Here is a 21,433-nt window from a genome sequence, read left to right on the forward strand (position 1 = left end):
TCCAGTTTGTTACCCCTTCCACAGACAGCTGAACGGCAAACATATTATAAGTAGCGGTATGTTCCACAAGTAACTCAGAGAATGGTGAACCTTAGTGCGTGCATACCCATCGGGTTCCTCTATAGGTCCTGAAGAAAGTCTGGCAGTGACACCAATAGGCTGAAACATGTAGAGCATGTATCTCTTTTACCACCTTTACACTCAGATGCCAATTTAACCTTTATAGGCATCCCACACTGTTTTTAAACCTTGTCTTATTGTTCCATATTAAAGTCTAGGGAACAATAAAGATAACTTTAACTTTCCCTAACTCACTTACTTGCACACCGTTCACAACAATATCACGCTCCGCTGTAATTCAGGCATCGTAGCACACCCGAGTGGCATTCGGCCATTTGGGTGGGACACCAATGATGAAGCATGTCGCCAACTAGTGGTGAGTGAGGGGTCTTTTTCCTTTTTTTCTTTCTTTCCTTGTGTGTTTCTCTACATCACTTTTTATATTGTGGGGCATACTCCCTCTGTTGTTTATTTGTATAAAACAGCACTACATAAAATATTTTGTGTTAGAATAGGACATAATTGTTGACCTGCTGGAATAGTCCAAGAAAAATAAAATAAGTAGAAAAAATAATTTAAAAGCTTAAAGACTGTGTGCAGAATCACAGCATATATAGATACGTTCATTGCAATGGCTTAACTGACCCTTCTGCATCGCTTTCAATAAGAGCATTAATTTGATCTGGGATGGGGGGATGGGCATCGCAGATGTCCGCCTATGCTATTGGGCGGCCCACTTACTTGTGGTTAATGATTGGTTGAATGGAAGATAGGGTACTCAGCTTTTTGGATGGAGGTGGCAATCCTTGGAATGGAAAATATTTGATTTATACTCTATGGAAACCCCATCCCCCCTCAGCCCCCTGAACCAACTCCGGTGATCCCCTTGATGTAGCGGTGGCACTGAATTGACTGGTTGGGACACAAGGATCGTACTCGAGACCCCAGTGTGGACAGGATGATGACTATGACACTCGTCCTCCTTGACGGGATTTAGGAGATGGGATACAATTGGGATCTGCACAGTTGGAGACGTTGGAGACGTATAGCAGGAAGCTCACATCAAGACATTCAAAACCCTACAAGAGGACCATGACCTACACAGATCCCAGTTGTTTAGATACAGCTATGGCACACCCTCAAACACCACCGCAACAGCCTTGGGACTGTCCCTGAATACGGCCCCCTTCAATCTCAAAGCCTAATGGGCTCCATTGAAGGGAAGGGGATCTCTGAGATTTACAAAACCACTACATGCATTTATTTCTAAAGTTTTATATAGCGCAAACATGACCCGAGAGGGAATCAGAATGTTTTACAGGTGATCGAAGTAAAAGACAAGTAGAAGACAACAGAACAGTCTCATACACAAGAGAGGTACGATCAGGGAAAACTAATAAGCTGAGGAACTTAATGCCCAAGACCTGTTTACATCGCTGCATACCCAGATAGAGGAATGACTAGGCCACCTAGATGGCTCCGACTAGAGGGACGTCCGCATGTCGCCCAGGGTACTGGTTATCTCCTTGAGGCTCAGTCCCTTCCAACATAACTTCTTTCATATGACCCAGCTGACCACTCTGAGGCAGCCGTTGCCCATGCAGGTAAGAGCGGTGGGCCGGATTCTGACAGACGACTACAAGGGAAAATTAATTATTTATTTAATTTTTCCTCGTGGTCGTCTGCTGAAACCCCATCCCCCCCCTCCAACCCGACCCCACAGCCCCGCCGCTCTTACCTGCACGGGCCGCGGCTGCTCTGAGGCTATAGCATGCAGGCAATGTTCACAACCTGTCCCCTGCTATCTAGAGACATCAGTACCGATGGGCTTTATGGGTCAGTGGCAGACTGGCTCACGTCAGCCAGTGACATCTTTGCTCCCCTAACCAAGTTCCCCCAATCCCGGCACAGTAACTCCCATAAATGGTTTACCCCCCACCTCAAGACCCTCCATCTGGAACTTCGGCAACTTGAGCGTAAGTGGAGGAGAGACTACTGCTCCTTAAGCAGAGATGCCTATGTGGCCGCCCGCAATAGGTACAAACTGGCCATCCTCGCAGCAAAAAAAGCTTACGCTTCAGAGAAAATCCTATCTGCTCCCTGCCAGTCGAAAGAAATCTTTAAAGTTCTTAATGAATTTATCTCCGACCCCAGGACGCTCCCAATTCAGACCCCCACTCAGGAAACATGCAACACCATTAGCACCTTTTTTATTGAAAAAATTGTATTGATTAGGGACACCATTCCAGTCATTCCTCCTGGCGCTGGATCTGTCTCCCCTCCCCACAATACTCTTTCACTTACACAGCTCCCTCTTCTAGATTCTATTTCTCTGGCCACTCTTGCCACTCGTATTAAGTCTGGATCTCCAGACGATTGCTGCCCCCCCTCCGTACTCCGGGACATCTGCCACTCTCTACCCGACTGCATCCTCCCTCTGTTAAACTCCTCCCTTCTTTCTGGTACGGTGCCGGGCGCCTTCAAGGAGGCTGTGTTGGTGCCCCTTCTGAAGAAGCCAGGGGCTGACCCCGACGTCCCGGCTAATTACCGTCCTATCTCTCTTCTACCCTTCTTTTCTAAAATCCTGGAAGCCCACGTCACCACCTGTCTCTCACAGTTTATCGAGAGCTCCAACTTTCTCGAGGCTAATCAAGCCGGCTTCAGACCCGGCCACTCTACGGAGACAGTGATCTTGGCCGTGCTGGATGCCTTGAGAGACGGTGTCGACAAGGGTACCCCCCAGGCCTTGGTATTATTAGATCTGTCAGCCGCCTTCGACACGGTGGATCATAACATCCTTCTCCACCGTGTCGAGCAGGCTGGCATCCAAGGCCTGGCGTTGGCCTGGGTCAAATCCTTTCTGATCGGCAGGTCTCAGACCCTTAGTCTGGGCACTTTCAGGGCTCCCAGGGAGCATTCGCCCTGTGGAGTCCCCCAGGGTTCCTCTTTATCCCCTCTTCTTTTCAATCTCTATCTTCGCCCCCTTCTTTTTTCATTGAGGCAGTGGGACGTCACCGTGTTTAATTACGCGGACGACCTACAACTCATCTTTCCTCTTAACTCCCCCTCTGCTATCCCCAACTTTCAGGCAGTCATGTCCCACATTCTCCATTGGATGGGCCACAACCAGCTAAAATTGAACCCCGGTAAGACGGAGCTCCTCCTTCCTGGCAGGAGTGCCACCTTCTGGGGGCCACAATTCTGGCCGGCGGAGCTTGGTCCTTCCCCCACTCCTGTAACCTCGGTGAAGAGTCTGGGGGTCACAATTGACTCCGGCTTATCCCTTGGGCCGCAAGTGGGGACAGTGGTCTCGTCCTGCATCTACCAGCTACGTAGGATCAGGAAGGTGGCATACCTCTTTACACCAGATGCCCTCCTGCGGATCATCATGGCCCTCGTCCTCTCCCGCTTAGATTTTTCCAACGCAATCTACCACGGTCTGCCTAAAACCTCGATGGCCAGACTGCAAGTGGTTCAAAATCAAGCGGCGAGACTGGCCCTAGGGATCCCGAAGTGGCAATCTGCCAGGCCCCTCCTTGCCAAACTTCACTGGCTCCCTGTCACCTCAAGGGTAGCCTTCAAGATCGGCTGTATCATCTTTAAGTCGTTAGCTGGGGCCTGCCCCGTTTTTGTAAAATCTCTCATTATTCCCTACCGTCCATCCCGGGATCTGAGATCCGCTCACCTTCATCTCTTGACCGTCCCTTCTTACAAGCTCTGTAGATCTGGAGGCCGGAGATTTGCATACCTGGCCCCCAAGCTTTGGAACTCTTTTCCTTCACCTCTTAAAACCTCTAATTCTTTGACCCTTTTCCGTAAATCTCTAAAAACTTGGCTTTTCCCCCAATCTGGCTAGTCTCCCTGTCCTCTTTACTTCCAACCAGCGCCAGGAAACCCATGGTGTCAGTGCGCTCTACAAGCACCCCCCTACAATACATATCACCCAATACTGGCGGACTGTCCAGAGTGATTGGGGAGTTGGTAGATCTCTCCCCCACACTGGCCTTTTTGGGAGTAACTGATGGAATCAACGACATGGTCGGGTACAAAATCCTGGTAGGGACTGGAGCCATGGTAGCCAAACGAGACTGTGCCAAATTGTAGAAAGTGGCTTCTCCCTCTTTCTCTGTTCTTTGAGTCTGCGAGCGAGCAATGCGCTGGCGCCCCAAAAAGGAAGAAACTGTCTACATACCATGGGAATGCCCTGGAAAAAAACTAAACGGTATGGGGGAAATGGCAGGCGTACCATGAGCCAATCTAAAATGTAACCCCTTTGTAAGGTACTATACATTGTATTTGCATGACTATGTTTCTGTGTGCAGTTGTGCAACATCACAGCCATTATTTCAAAATAATAAAATTCAATTTATAAAAAAAAGAATCACAGCATAAATAGAGTAGCAGCACTCCTGTACTGCACTTATTTACCAAAGAGAGTGCAAAGTATATTCTGCAAAATGTGCTAAATATACCTTAATGTATGTGGAGACCACAGCCCCTGAGAAAAGCAATGAATATTTTCTTCCACTGCACGCAGGAGAACATACCACTGCACTGGGTCTCGTGTGTAACTTCTGGTGCAAGTAACCAACATGAAAACATTCTGTATACAAGTTGGAAACTATCGTAATACATGATAATACTATGTTAAAGGTGTGATCTGATATCGCAATAAGTAAAGCAAATGAGAAAACCGCAGTTTGATGTAGAACTGAGAAAGAACCTGGCACTTAAAGGGTTCATGTATTAACTGCTCCATGTCTCAATTTACGAAGAGCAGGAAAGAAAGGTATATTGCTCATCTGAAGTGGTATTGTTTTCTGGTGCTTTGACGTAAGGCCAGGTAATGTCTTTGTTGCAGTGAAAGGACACTCTTCTCTTCTTGCGCCCCCGCAGAGATTATAAATAAAACGTACGTGAAGAAGAGAAGTCAGGAGCGGAAGTGCTCTGGACTTACAGGATGTGACGTCACCCAACCAGGTTCACAAAGCTCTCATCCTGATGGGGCATCTTTGCCTCCAGTGTCTGGGTGGGGCAATGACAATCTCCCTTGAGGCGAGCAATTCATTATTAGCTGAATGTTCTTAAAACCATATCTCCATTACCAGTTATGACAGGGAAACTGCAGCTAGCTTTGAAAAATATCAAACCAGCTGATAGAAAACTTGGCCTTTTCTAAAACAAGAGACAGGGGATATGTCTTGAAGTGTAAGCCTCTCAAGCATTCTGATTAGAGGAGTGATGTTGAATAACACGCTCCAGGGCCTTCCTTTGGGTAATTAACTTTACTTGCAAAGTAAATTTCAGATTTACTTTGAAGAATCAGTAATATACAGAATTGTTCATCTCCACACACAATAACAATGACTTTTGGTACTATCATGGGAAACAGTGAAATACCAACACATGAAACGAGTAATGATTCTATAAAGGTTCCTCAAATTCCTTCACACAGCTAGGTTTTATGGAGTCTGTCTTGTGGATAGCACCACGTTAACTGGCACAAAAGACACCTGTGCCAGTCAGACTGTGGGTGACTCTCCATCAGAAGAATTCCTTGAGTCTATTGACACAGAGTTGCCTTAAGTGAAAATGGTTTGAGACCCACCGTCAAAGTGGAGCTAGAGATAGGAGCTGAGTTCAGAAGAGTCGTGTTGGCCTAAGGGAAGACCTCTGTGTGAATTACCCGCTGGGGTGAGTGGAGGCTTTGTTAAGCAGCACCCAAGTTGGTGTCTGAATAAAGTTTTGAAAGGATGAGCTCCCTCAAATAATTCTTTCTATCATAGACCCAGAAGAGTCGCAGGAATCCTTAGGAAATGCATCACCCAGGGCTGCCTATCTCACAAAAGGAGGAGAGAGTGCTGCCTGTTGGGGGTCAGCTGGCAGAGTTAAGTCCAATGGGAGGTCCTTGAGAATTTAAGCTTCCCAGAGCTCTGTCAGAGTATTTCCACTAGACAAGACCTGCACCAAAATTCCCTGACACTAACCTGGTTGCATAAATGTTGCAAAAGGGCCTGAGACACATATTAGTATTTTGGAATTCCTGACAGGAGCCGAGCTTATGCATTTTACAGCACCTGGAGTTTGTAGAGGAGTCTTTTCTAAATGCCGATAAATAGGGCACTGCCGTAATCCAGTTTGAATAAGGTAAAGCATACTGACTAAACACGGGCATTAACTTGATCTTCATAGTTGAGTTTATTGTCAAATACAATTGCCATGTTCTTGCCTTTCTGCACTGTTGAGGGGAGTGCACCCATTTCCTGAGGCCACCAACTTACCTTACAAGAACTAAATCTGGAGGCAGAGTCTTCTGGGTTGCTCGATACCAATGCCACTATTTGGGTATTGTCGACGTATGACACCATTGAGAATCCAAATGATTTAATAAGTCTTGCCAGCAGGGTGACACAAAGATTGGAGAGTAGGGATCACTTAGGAGCCCTGTGGCATCCCACATGGGGAACAGAACTGGTCTGAAGTAAATTCTACAACAGCAACGCGTTGCACTCTTTCCGATAGGAAGGATTTTATCAGGCTAAGAGCGAGACCACTTATTCTTAGCTCGGTCAACCAGGATGTTATGATTGACAGTATTGAAGGCCACTGAGAGATCCACTAATATCAGTGAAGCCTTACCTCCTCCGTCTAAGATGGACCTCCACTCCTCCAATGCGGCTACCAATGCTTTCTAAGTGCTTTGTGCACTTCTAAATCCATATTGTGTAGAATCCAACATACGGCTAGTGTCTTTAAATGATAAGAACCCTTTTCAGAACCTTTTCCAATATCATGGCTCGAAAAGGTGGCCTAGAGATGGCCCTATAACTAGGCTCTTGTGGATCAAGACTGGATTTTTTATTTAAAGGTAGAATGGTAGCTTTCTTCCATCAAGAGGAGAGTAACCAGTGTTGACTATTTAGTTGAAGATCGTGGTCAATTGAGTGTTTAAGATTACTGAGACAAGATGTGCGATTTTTGGAGGACAAAGGTTTTAATGGAGAGCCAGATTTGATAGATGTCATTAGATTAGGGACCTGCTTGTTGCTGAGAGAGGAAAACGTGTCCAAAACAAGAGTTAGATCTGGTGCTCTACTGTCTGCCTGAGATACAGGCAATGTTTGATCATTGATTACAAAGGTGTCAAAAACGTCCTTAACTTTTGTCTGAAAGAAGTTAGTTGGATCATTACAAACCTTTTGGGTGCAATTGTTGTTGTTTGGCACAGGCATCTTCGCTAGACATTTCACAGTGTTGAAAAGCTCTTTTGCAGAGTTATTAGATTGTAAAATCTTGTTGGAGAAATATTCGTTTTTTTCTCCAACATCAGCTTTTTATACTCTGCAATTGATTGCTTGTAGATCTCTCTGTCCTGAGGATCATAATTGGATCTCCAAATTCGCTCTTTCCTTCTACATGGCTGTTTCTGGGCTCTCAAACTCTCAGAGAACCAGGGTTCTGAGGGAGTTTTTCTATGATTGATAAAAGTTTTCTCTGGCGCAAGAGTGGCAATCGCCTTTCCTAATCAGGCGGAACAGTTCTGTATGGTTACACTAAGATCTGTGGTAATGCTAGGCTTAGTCGCAGATAGTACTGAGTTTAGAGCAGACTGACTGATGTTCTGCCTGGCTCTGCCCTGAGTGACCTGGGGGTTCATACCCCTCCTAGGCTGATACCGAGCTATGTTAATATGAACCAGCACAGCTTTGTGATCTGACCACAGTAGTGGTAAAGAATTCATTACCTGGAGATATGGATTGCTGGAAAAGATGCTATTCCAGCATTAGTCCTGTCGAGTGAGTGGGAAATTTGACAAACTGATGCCATCGTATGCTGGTCGTTGTATCGATCAGGAAGGTGGTGTCTTTATCCTCAGCTTTCTGGAGGTGTAGATTCAAGTCCCCGAATACCGAGAAGACCAGTGATTTGGCAATGGATTTCAGCAGTGGGCCTAGGCTTGATGCACAGGATGTTCTGAGTCCAGGGGATGATATGTCAGTGAGCCTCTGAAGGTATAGTGTTTTGTTAGTTCTATTTGAAATGGGGAGGTTTCACAAATTAAACTGCTCCCATCCAGGGAAAGTGTGCAGATGGGAGCAGGAATTGACTTGTGACTCAGCCACAATCAAGTGCCCCTCTTCATGGCCCATATTGATTCACCACATTTGGGCCTTTTCCAACTTTATAGATCACTTGACAATTGCCCAATGATTTACAGTGAATAGCCTGATCCTTTCTGACTCTTGTAGATCCTTAGCCACCTTCATTCAGAGAGGGACTCCGAAGGGAGCCACCCCTATACTGGGCTGTCACCTTCAAATGTCCTGAAGAAGACCCTTCATGACATTTTAACCAAGCTTTGTCTGTAATCGAAACGTCGACGGCTATTCTTGGTTCAGCTTCAACAAATCTCCTGGTCTAAATCACTGAGCAAATACACTAGCCACCAGAGATATTGTGCTTCTTCTGACCATCTTTATGTATATTGTTTCACTTTGTATATATTCACTGGCCCACGATCACTGAGCGCCAAATATCACTATACTTCTTGCCATTGCAATCTTCTTCTTTCTAGCTTTGACAGCCCTGTAAATATTTGTAAATATCCATGGGAGCTTCAATTCTTTTGAATACAATACCGTTACAAGCATCTACTAATGAGTGCTGTTTATTATTACTATCCTGGTGTTCCTACATTCTTGAAACTGTATGCTCTAGTTAATTTAAATGATTGCCGCATTCATGTATGTACTAAGCAACCTATCTTGATTAATTCTGAAATTGAAAATATATTTTTTCCTTACCCCGACGGAAGCATTGTAGCTTTTTCTAATACATTTCCAGGTTCTGAGGCTACACAGGGTCACTCCATTGTGGTTACACCACATCCAGGGAACAACATACAGGAAGGTAGTGGTGAGCGACAATAGCCAGCCCAGTTTTTTTTTATCCTGTCAGCTTTGACAATTGTGTAACCGGCTGGAATTGCCTGAACTTAGGGGCCGATTATGATTGCGGATAATCCGCATCCTCTGGGCCGGCGGAAGACACCGCCAGCCCGGAGGATGCGGATTATCCGCTGCGGATTGGAAAAAGACCCCCGCCAGATTAGGATGACTGGGGGATCTATTTTCCATCCGCCGCTTTTCCGCCGCGGTCGCCTTCCGACCGTGGCGGAAAAGCACTAACATGGCTGGCGGTGTCTATCAGACACCTCCAGCCACCGGTCATATGCCTTTCCACGGCGGCATATCGGCCGTGGAAAGGCATACGGTGTTGTCTTCGGGGGCCCGTTGCGGGCCCCCAGGAGTGAAGAGGGGGGGTGCACATGGGGGGTACCTATGGTACCCTCCGGCCTTTGCGTGCACGAAGCGGCAGGCACCACGCGGTGCCTGCAGCTTCGTGCATGCAAAGGTAAACATGCATTTTTTTAACATTGCGGCATGTGCTGTTTCAAGCAGCACCCGCCGCAATGTTAAAAATACAGGATGTGACCGCCAGGGTGGCGGTCACATCCTAATTAGCATGGAGGGACCGCAGCTGCCCCTGCGGACGGTCCCTCCTCCTCTGGGGTGGCGGACGGACGCAGGCCCGTCCGCCATCCTAATAGGCCCTTCAGTCAGGACAAGATGCAGTGTCCGCACAGGTTTCAGTGAGAAAGGTTATATCTGGCTTATGTATTTCCAAACATTCTGCAAAGTTGATTTTATGTTTAATTAGCTACCTCAAGCTGAGCAAGGTACGCTTAAAAGCCTCATGTGGGACTGCTAGGGGGGCTGAGTTCTGCATGTGTCTTGAATTGTGGCATTAGTAAGGGTCCAATGACAATTGGTGCATTGTACAAAGTTCGGACCGAGATATGATATTGCACAGAGCATATTCTCACTTTCCATATTGAGAGCCAAAGGTTCTTCCCTGGAGTACCTCAGAGTGGGAGGTCTTCCTGGAGGAAATTACTTGGGGTTCTGGCACTCAGTGAGATCTGGGCGCAGACAGCGTGCCAGTAGCGCAACCGCTTCACACCTCTGCTACGTGGGTGCTTCAGAGTGGGGCTTTGTGACTAGGAACGAGGAAGCATTACTGCTCAGCGCATGACGATAAGGTGAGGGCAAATAAAAATGCAACTGGGGTCCAACAAACCCTCTGATTGGTCCCAGGCTCCGCTGTGGAACAATCAGTCCTGCCAAGTATCACGCCTCAGGCGTTAGACTAACGCATTTCAGTGTGGTACTCCAGTACTGGTAAAGCATAAACAGTTAAAGTAAAGGGGAGAGAAAGGAACATATAAAATGATTAAAATGGAGGCAGCAGCCTTCCTAACACAGCGCCAGGTAACTCCTTAAAGTCTGCACGCTAGTGCCTACAAGGACCTCAAATGGGGTCAGAGTTGCAAAAGTCTGGTGCCAGCCCAAAGGCAGAGGCTCCACGGACGCGCAGATTGGCTCTTTAAATAGCCTGTCATCGGGGGGTGTGACTAGGAGTGAGGGAACCGCGCTGCTCAGTGAGCAACAATAAGGTGAGGGCAAATGACATTTCAACTGGGGTTCAGCAACCCCTCTGATTGTCCCCACGCCCCCTGAGGGGTAATCAGTACTGGTAAAGCATAAACAGTTAAAATAAAGGGGAGAAAAAGGCACACATAAAATGATTCGAATGGGGGCTGCAGCCTGTGGCCAGGAGCTAGACACCTCCTGTAAAGTCGGCACTGTAGTGTTTACAAGGAACTCAAATACAGTCCGAGTAGCAGTGGTAGGTGTCAGCCCAAAATCAGAAGCCTTTCAGTGTTTAAGACTAATTAGGTCTAGCCCGCAGGCAGTGCATGTACGTTGTCATGTGCGACAATCTGTTGTTCTTTAAAAAAATTGAAAAAGTGGCTTTTAGGCCGCCCATTAATTACCATTGGTTGGCTTCATCGTCTCGCTCATTTGCTTGCTTCTCATTGGTCAGAGTGTGTTCAGGTTTCATTTTCTTGTTCTTTGTGTGTTCATCTCTTCAATAGCGCATGGCTTAGGTACTGATTGATTGCATGGTTAGTGTCCTTCCACTGCTCCTATTCAAAATTGGGTACTTTGTTCTTTCTCCATCTCACAACTGAGAACATTTTTATGGCTTTGAGTTGAAGGGTGACAAATAAGCCAGTTGTTTTTTAATAAATAGGTCTGTAAATATGGACACAGTTTTGAAATGTCCGTGTCTTTAGGGAATTCACTGGTCTGAATTTGGATCAATTACAGATGACAGATTTTATGCGCTGATATTGCAATATGTACATCAAAGGTGCCTGCCAATGCTAGTGCTAATTTCTTTTCCATCTGTGTTAGCTCTCCGTCTATTTTGCTTTTTACCCTCTGCCCCACCATCTACCCGTGTTGCCTTTAGTCAGCCCTACCACCGTCCATGTTGCCTTTACAAAACCCTCCAACTCTCTGTCCATTGTCCCTTTAGTCCTCTCTCCCTTCTACCATACATCCGTGTTTGAGTTGTATTCCTTGCTGGGGCTTGTTTTGTTTTGCTGCACCCTTGTTGTGGCAGATGCCTGCATCTCTGCATATGCAGCAATTTATGTGGCTGTGTGCCCAGAGGCCCTCTAAAAAATAGATTTTTAGTGCTTTATTTACATTGATGTCTGGGGCAGAGAGGTGTCCAGCAGGTAAGTTGACACCTCATGTTAACAATCCTTTTTAAGCCTCGCCTAGACAGTTCATGCGCTGTCTCAAAGAGACATGTTAAGAAACATGTTGTTTTTAATCTGTGGGCTTCGGCCCAACAACAGGCTTTCCATTTGCTCACTTCATCATCTGTCTCCTATTCTTTGTCACCATTTGTAATCTAATGTAAATTTAATGTAAAAATTATTTATAAAGCGCTCGGACACCACTGGTTTCATGGCGCTATAGAACGGATAGACAAGGGTGGAAAGCAAGGTGCAGGTGTTTTAGTCATCATACGCTTGCCGGAACAAGTGAGTTTTTAACAGTTTCCTGAAAGATGTATAACAGGAGGTGGACCTAAGGGCATATGGAAGGGAATTCCATAGCTTGGGGTGCCAAAAAAGAAAACCCAAGGCCACCATGTTTCTTCCGCTTAAAAGAGGGAACGGATAGAAGGTTATGGTGCAGTGAGCGGAGATTCCGAGAAGGGACATAACGGTGAATCCTAGATGTTAGAAAGGCGGGGCCATGGCCAGTTAGTGATTTAAAAATAGTGCAGCCAAGTTTAAAAATACTGCGCTTTGCCACCGGAAGCCAATGAAGCTTTTTCAGCAAGGGGGAGACGTGTTGATGTTTAGGTTGACCAAAAACAAGTCTCACCGCTTGATTCTGCACCAGTTGTACTTGCCGAAGCAGGTAGGCTGGGATGCCAACATAAAGGGCGTTGGCATAGTCAAGGCGGGAGATGACCAAAGCCATGATGACTAATATAAGGGCCTCAGTGGTCAAAAACCTACAGATTTTTCGAATTCTCCGAAGATGGAAAAAACACGATGAGGGGACGGCATTGATCTGAGGTGTTAGAGAGAGGTCCTTGCTGATGATTACCCCTAGGCTCTTTACGGAGTCAGCAGGGGAAGGGGCGGAGCACCAAGAGGGTGGCCAAAAATTGGGGTTTCAAGGATTAAGAGAGCCTCCAGTTAAAACCAGCTCCGTTTTGTCGGGGTTAAATTTCAATTGGCTTTGACACATCCATTCGCCAATAAAAGTCATAGTAGACTGAAAATTGGCGATGGATGTGGAAGAAGAGTTAAGATTAAAGACTATTTGAATATCATCAGCGTAATTGAGGATAGTGGCTGAGTTATTACGTAGGGATCGAATCAGTGGTTGCATGTACAGATTAAATAAAAGTGGCGATAGCGCAGACCCTTGTGGGACCCCACAGGTTAGTTTCTGAGGAGTGGCTGAAAAGGTGGATAGATGGACAGCCTGGTAGCGATGAGATAAGAAGGATCTGACCCACTCAAGGGCCACGCCCCGGATGCCGGCGCTGCCGACACGGTCGATCAGAATATCATGATCAACAGTGTCGAAAGCAGCCGACACACCATTTGTCCCTGGCATGCATGGTCATGTTTCTCCTTGGGTTCAGCCTTCCCGCAGAGCATGGACCCAGTACTTCTAAACATCCACTGCTCATGTTTTTACAACCATTTTAGATCAATTTTTTAACTTCTTTTTCAGCACTCTACACAGAGCTCATGCTTTTACCAGCTCTGCCTCCTCCCACCCGCCCTCATGCCTGTCCACAGATCACACCCTTCCACAACACTGCTTTTCTCTTCGTTGATGCTTTCTGTTTCCCCCACCTCCTGTCTCTGCTTGTCCCTTGCATCTCCCGGTGCTTGCCCCATCCAGTAATCACTCCCTCTGCCTACCGACTTGGTACATTTGTAGCTTTTGTTTATTTTCTGTGCATGTCGTAAATACATTATCTAATAAATTAGTATGGTTTTATTTCCTCAAGACTTCATTAAGACAACTTAATTAGCATGGTTAAACATACACTTGTGAGTAGATTCTCTAATGTTGCAATAAATGCACTCTTTAATGGTAAATCCCAGTAAAATTCTTTCATTAAGCATGAAATCAAGTAAGAAACGTGCTAAGTGCAAGTTCTTGTCATGTATCTGTTAACATCTTATCTTGTAATTTGTTATGTGTAAAGACTGTCGTGCCAGGCCAGGGGCACTAGGACCCTGAGGCAAAGGGCAGAGGACAGGGGACACCGGACACCGCTTCCGGTTAGGGGAGGGGACAGGAAGGGATAAGGGACATTCAGAAGAAGGACCTCGGGGCAAGAAGAGGTCAGGAATCATGCATGCTAAGTGAGAAGTAAATAAAGACGACTTACAACCAGCCATCTAGTCCTGTGTTTCCTGAGGCAGCACAACACGACAACTGGCGACGAAGAAACATGCATCGAGTGCCCAACAGGATTGCAGAAGTGAAGAGGAGCTGCTGTGTGTCGAGTCGAGGGACGAGCGACGACATCATCGAGACCAAGAGCCCACCCTGTCTCGTGTGCGCGTGAAGGAAATGGCACGGGAGCCCACCCCGATCAATGAAGAGCTCTCAGAAAGCGAGAATGGAATAGTGATGAGAGGCACCAGATTAGTGATGCCCCGAACATTGAGGAGACAGACGGTAGAACTAGCACATGAGTCACATCGAGGGATAGTAGCAACCAAGAAAATGCTATGAGAAAAAGTGTGGATCCCAGGACTTGACAGCATTGTTGAAGAAACTGTGATGCATTGTCACATCTGCCAAGTAACAGGGCCCCCATCAAAGCCGGAGCCACTGCAGATGTCCAAACTTCCAAAAGCAGTGTGGACAGAACTGGCGGCTGACTTCTATGGGCCCCTGGAGACAGGAAACTACCTGTTGGTAATAATAGATGAATTCTCTAGGTTCCTAATTGTAAGACAAGTAGCGTCAACTTCGGCAAATGCAACGCTGCCAGTCCTGGAAGACGTATTCGCAGCATGGGGCTCACCACAGACACTAAAGACAGACAATGGCCCACCATTTTCTGGAGAGGAATTCAAAAGGTTTATGGAATACCTCGGCTTCACCATCGAAGAGTAACTCCTCTGTGGCCACAAGCAAACAGAATGGCCGAACTGTTCATGGGGACAATTAAAAAGGCAATACCGAGAGCTAAGCTAACGCAAATCTCAATAGGACAAGCACTATGCCAGGTATTGAGAGACTATTGAAACACTCCTCACAGCTCCACAGGAAGGTGCCCCGTTGAACTGGTGTTGAGGCGCTCGTGCAGAACGAGGTTGCCACAAGTGAAAGTGGTGGAAAGCGTGGAGCAAAGAGACATAGCTGCTAGAGACAAAGAAGCGAAAACAAAAATGAAGGTGTACGCTGATCAGAGGAGGCACTCTACAAACACAAAAATAAAAGAAGGAGACACCGTGGTGGTACGGCAAAGACAATTGCGGAAATCAGACAGTGCATTCTCAAGAGACGGTGACAGAAGTGAAAGGGCCAATGATAAATGCGTCAGCAGGACAATACCATATCACCAGAAATAGCTCACACTTCAGAGAACTGAAACCAAAAGAAGAAGAGCAACCGACACCTGCGCTAAAGGAGGACACACAGGAGGAGGAAGCACCAGCAGACACCAGAGAACAACGACCAAGAAGAGAGTGCAGGAAGACAAAAAGACTGATTGAGGAGATATAAAGAGACGGAGGCCTGTGAAGACTTTTCTCACTATCTATCTCTAGCTCTCTCACTCTCTCTTTTCTCTCTCTCTCTCTCTCTCTTTTTCTTTCTCTCTCAATGACCACAGGCAGCATCCTGCGAAATGTTTTGTTTGCAACAAGGGGGGAAATGTCGTGCCCAGGACAGGGGCACTAGGACCCTGAGGCAAAGGGCAGAGGACAGGGGACACCGCACACCGCTTCCGGTTAGGGGATGGGACAGGGAGGGACAAGGGACATTAAGAAGAAGGACCTCGAGGCAAGAGGTCAGGAATCATGCATGCTAAGTGAGATGTAAATAAAGACGTCTTACAACCAGCCATTGAGTCCTGAGTTTCCTGGAGCAGCACAACACGACAAAGAGTGGACAACTTTTCGAGACCCCATTACCAAGAGGATATCCTCCATATGAGTGGCCCAACATTTACGTCTGAGGGGCAGACATTGTGAAGAAGTGGTGCAACCCCAGGCTACTTCTCTCAGCAGAAACAGGTGTATATTTGTATCTACAATTTGTTCAGCTTAAAGGGGCTTTGCGGTTTTATGTTTACTTCTGGTGGTGATGATGGGGAATTCATGGGGACGAGGGAGGATGCAAAAGAGCCATGGGCCCAACCCCATCTGGTTCCACCTGGTGACTCTATAGATCATATGCAAGTTCCGTTTTTGGCTTTACTAGGTCTTCTCGTGAGCTCCAAATAGAACGACGCATGTACAAGAAATGCACATACAAAATACTTCTATGAGAACTACTGGAATTACTGGGGTGTACAAGATCCGCCACTGCAATGCAAAAATGCAAGAACAGAAAGACAGAAAGAACTGTTAAATCATCAGCATCACTTGCATACGACCAATGCTGGTTCGATGGATTGCTCCCGCACTGTGTGTTTGTTGTGTTCATGACTGGTATTACATCACTGCAAGGTAGAACTCGTGCTCCTGCCCACACCACACACCTTCTAAAGAATGTGATTATGTGGACGGATTTTCTCACAGTGAAAGTTGTCGGTCTCGTAGTATCTGGGGATGTGTATGCAAAAGTTTTTCAACTCTTCTACAAGACCTGGTCACATTGTTAAATATCCTCTATGGCCTTGATGGCCTGTCGTTCAAAATCTAGACTATGATAACTGACTGTACATTGAGAGGCGTTGCCTGCGACTGGGTTTTTTGTTTTGGTTAAGTATGCTGATCTAGTGATCTGATGCTAGAGTATCAAAACAAATACATCTTCTGACAGATATATAGGGCCTGATTTTGATTTTGGTCGGAAAGCCTCCGACCTGTGGTTGAATGCTTCTGACCGACATCTTCGGTTTCAATTTTGACCGTTGTATTACGAATACAGCGGTCAGAATTGAATTCGGCCATTCATTCCGGCTGTCTTCCAACACGCTCCTTGAGCCGTCAGCCAGTCGGAACGGACACGTAATCCCTTAAGGAGAGCGTTTCCGCCGTCAGGATTACGATGTCAGTTTCCTACAGGCTTTTTATGTCGCGCTTTCTGACATGAAAGGCCTGTTGGAAAGTGGCTTTGGGGACCCCTAGCAGGGACCCCTTTCCACTGCGGCTTCCGGTTGGGGGCCTGGGGAACACGTAAGGGGCCCCCCTGTCAATCCCTGAATCTAGTGACAGGCACTGTGTGGTGCCTGCCACATGGTGCAGAGATTAACAAAAACTTCCATTTCTCTATGGGAGCTTGTGCTGTGGCCTGTTACGTCCTAATACTGTGGTCGGAAACGCCCACCGAAGGTCGGTCGGTCCTGATTCCGCAACGATGTCGAATGGACTCAGGTAATGAAGCCCACAGTGTCATAAATATAACAATAATAAAATTAACACCCAATAGAAGGATATTTTTGTGAACCAAATCTAGATCGTGATATTTTTACTAATGCTATTCAAGCATACAACCTTAAATGTTAATCATTAACCCCTTCCACGCTGATGACGAGCTGGGCTCGTCATGGCGTAGCCTCCTCGCACGCTGATGACGAGCCCAGCTCGTCACGTAAAGTGCGGTTTTGAAAATCTCAGCGTGCGAGCGGAATTCCGCTAGCGCGCATGAGGTTAAACACCGGTGCGTGAAAGCTGTGGATCAGGCCCCCTTTCCTCTCTTCTCCTCCCCAGCCGCCACAACCACAAAAGCTCAATCCCTGTATAATGCTGGCAAATAAAATAGAAAGATTAAATTTATTATTGCATGTGATTGTACTCTTGCTAGACATAAAAGAAACCCTGGGCCTCATTTACAAGCCCCTTGTGCCGCTGCGTCACTTTTGTATTGATACAGGGGAGGCACAATCAGTGCGCCACACTGCGCCACATCTACAAACTGACACATTGGGTCCTGCGTCACATTATATCTGCACTACGTATAATGTATGCAGGGTTGGCATTCCTACGCAAAAATGCCACGTAGAACTGGAGCAGTGACATTTACAACATTTCACTGCGTTAGTCTACGACTTTACTGTGTCAAAATCCATACGCCTGCTCAGACCCGGTGTAAGCAACAATGCTGGGCTTTTACAATGGGGCTCACCTATGTGTTCTGATGCATGGCTTAAGTTCAATCAGTTTTATGACCAACTCCAGCAATGCATCACTTTTGCGCCAACAGATGTGTCAGAATTTCTGAGGCATCTGTTAAACCTTGCGCCAAAGAGCCCTGTTTTGTACATGCAGACAACTTAAAATGAGTCCGTAAGGAATTTCTGAGAAAGCAAGTGCTGCATGGTCTACCATTAGGAGTGCCTTGACCGGGATAACTGAAAATACCTTTACACAGGAGACTAACCTTCCTTGATCAGACACACTTGCTACAGCAATCCATCAGAACTAAACTCTAAAAACTTACCGCTGAGCGGACCAGGTTGTAGACAAAGAGGAACCATCAAAGGCAAGTTAATATTTGACAGCAGATAGGTTGCCAAGGGGAATTTTACTTTGAGAAACTCATCATGTAATCACCATACATTGGTGCAAAGAAAACCTCCAGGCAGGGCTCCCACACTTGGGATCTGAGTTCTTATCAGGACAACCTCACAGTAATGTCACAGCGCCAACATTTTCCAGCATGGATGACTGCCATACTTTTAATAAAAGAGGACTAATGCCTCCTAAGGGCACTATAATACTTCTCATGAACAGTACTGACATTTCTCAGCAGGGATTCGATCAGTGCCTAATTTGTAAAAAAAACAAGTACCAGGGCATTATTCAAGAGTCCACTGCGGCTTGCACCATACAATGCCCCTGTAATACTGCTAACGGAAGTAACAACAAAACTATTAACCATCACACACCTGTAAGTGTGATAATTTGGACTATTCTAGGCCCCCAAAGCTATAAGAATGGCTTGGGTGGCAGGTAAAAGTAATTTTTAATGTATCTGAATTAATATTCGACTATTGTTGTGGTTGTCTCAGACAGCGCCACCTGGTGGCAGACTGCCACATGCACCAGTATTGACAATTAAGTGCCAGTGCAGAGCACCGAAAACCACCGGCTCAAATTAAGCACCTGATTCTGTACTTTTCATACACACTACTAAAGCTTCTCAGCTTGCCCTTCACATCTTTAATTCAACAACACGTCTGGCACTATTAGCATGAATGCCAGGCTTTGACAATAGCAACAAATCTCAGGAGTATAGCCGAACATTTATTAGAACGATCTTCAATAGCGCTTAATTGCTGGTATGCTTTTTTGAATATGGTAAGGTTAGCAAAATAGCTCAGTGGGTTAGATCCCCAGTGCTGAAATTTCAATCATGAGTCTCAGGAAGGTAGATCCAGCTTTTCATCCCATTGGGATTATTACACAATGAATACCAATTTATAATGGTCAATAATTCCAGAGTATATAAATGTTTGTAAATAGATTGGGCTATACCAGCATTAAAGTCCTGCTCGCTTGTTAAAGTCCCTCGCTTTTGGCTCGGGCCTTTAACGCTGGATCAGGCCTTTAATGGCTGATTATAGCCTGCTACAGTGGGCTATAAGGCTATATTAGAACATCGGAATTTTGGGAGCTCCATCGAAAACAATAGAGTGCTCCAGGCTTCTAATGGCCAGTAGAAGCTCTAACATCCCCATGTTTCCCTTTCACAGATTTTGCTGTGAACAAAGGCCTAAAGGGAGCCCAAGGGGATTTTTCAACCCCCTTGGGTCCGGGAGGCCTTTATTTTACAAATTAGAACATTCTGCCCTTTAGGGGCCGAATGTTCTAATAGCTTTAGAGTACTCAGTAGCTGCCTCTACCAGCCATTAAAAGCCCACTTCCCTTGTTAAAGACCCTCACCTTCGGCTCACGCCTTTAACACTGGAGCAGGCCTTTTATTGGCTAGTAAAACGTTTTACATAGTTTCCAAGGCTAAACTAGAACACCTGTTAAGTTTAGTAGGGAGGGGACGGATGAGACTCACACGCACACATAAACACTCACAGCCATGCATTCACACGCACACGCAAACATATCCATTCACAACACTCATTACCAAAGATTCATACATACACATATGCAGGCACCAAACATTTTTTTTTCCAAACACACACACACTTACCTGCAGCTCTACCATGGAGGTCCCAGAAGGCTTGGGACTGCTGCCTTCCCTCATTGTCCACCAATGAGGGAAAGCAGCAGTCCCAACGTCATCACAGAGAGGGATGGAGTCTGTGAGAATGCTGACCCAACCCCACTCTGTGAAGAAGTGTCACTGATTGACACTCGACCCTGGGCGCTTCAGGGCTTAAGACTGAAGCGCCCAGGTACGAGGCAATCAGTGACGCAGGATGGCAGGAATGCGCCACATTTATGCAATATGGCGCATTCCTGTCCTTTTCCCTTTCACTACCGCTGCTTTGGCTGCCTACGCCAATGCAGGCATCCTTGCACCATGGAAAAATCGAGGAGAAATAAAGATACTTCTCCTCATTACGCCTCACCTGGGGATGCGTATCTTTTAGGCACATTCCTAGTCTTGTAAATCTGGTAGTGCATTAAAAACCCATTGGAGTTGCATGGAAACACCCACGCAACGCCCACGGAATGCCTAGCCAGGGCAGAAGAACTCACCTTAGCGATTTGTGCTGCTTTTCTTTACTTCGGATTTTTGAAACCACTCAAAGCCATGCAAAGTCGATTTGCATGGCTTAAAAAGTCTGACATGAGGTTTGCGTTGCTCTTGCACCACCATGAGTGATTAAAGAGTGACGCAAACTGGTTCCAAATATGGCTCTTGATTACTCATGACTGCAGAGCTGCATTGACTGATTTAGAGCAGTGTGGGGTTCGTCCATTATCATCCGATGTGCCACCTTCACTGTCTAGTCCTGCCAAGGTGAGAACCAAAGTCACTCGGCTCACCTGCCTGTTCCTCGGTGTAGACTCACAAACCAGTGTCCATGCTTTGAGCACACAGCCTTTCGTGAGACTGTGGCGCCACGGACCTGGGCCTCTTGCTCTGCTTCCTTTGCTTCCTCTAGCTGCCTTCATTTATTAATTTATCCATCCATCCATACATCCACCCAACACATCCATCCATCCATCCATACATCCATCCATAAAACAGTCTATCTATCTATCTATCTATCTATCTATCTATCTATCTATCTATCTATCTATCTATCTATCTATCTATCTATCTATCTATCTATCTATCTATCTCTCTCTATCTCTCTTTATCTATCTATCTATCTATCTATCTATCTATCTATCTCTCTCTATCTCTCTTTATCTATCTATCTATCTATCTATCTATCTATCTATCTATCTATCTATCTATCTATCTATCTATCTATCTATCTATCTATCTATCTATCTCTCTATCTATCTCTCTATCTCTCTCTATCTCTCTTTATCTATCTATCTATCTATCTATCTATCTATCTATCTATCTATCTATCTATCTCTCTATCTATCTCTCTATCTCTCTCTATCTCTCTTTATCTATCTATCTATCTATCTATCTATCTATCTATCTATCTATCTATCTATCTATCTATCTATCTATCTCTATCTCTCTTTATCTATCTATCTATCTATCTATCTATCTATCTATCTATCTATCTATCTATCTATCTATCTATCTATCTATCTATCTATCTATCTATCTATCTCTATCTCTCTTTATCTATCTATCTATCTATC

At 45.8% G+C, this 21,433-nt stretch overlaps 1 protein-coding gene across 1 annotated transcript in view; it reads left to right on the plus strand.

The window, feature by feature from the left end:
- The first annotated feature begins 19,910 nt into the window (after positions 1-19,910).
- LOC147684148 (uncharacterized) overlaps positions 19,911-21,433 on the plus strand; it is a 160,365-nt gene continuing 158,842 nt past the window's right edge. Inside the window, exon 1 of the mRNA XM_086942602.1 lies at positions 19,911-20,052. Within this exon, the coding sequence (XP_086798728.1) occupies positions 19,911-20,052 (142 nt within the window). The remainder of the gene's footprint in view (positions 20,053-21,433) is intronic.

This window comes from Lissotriton vulgaris, chromosome 11 (assembly GCF_964263255.1).
Source record: "Lissotriton vulgaris chromosome 11, aLisVul1.2, whole genome shotgun sequence".
NCBI classification, from domain to species: domain Eukaryota; kingdom Metazoa; phylum Chordata; class Amphibia; order Caudata; family Salamandridae; genus Lissotriton; species Lissotriton vulgaris.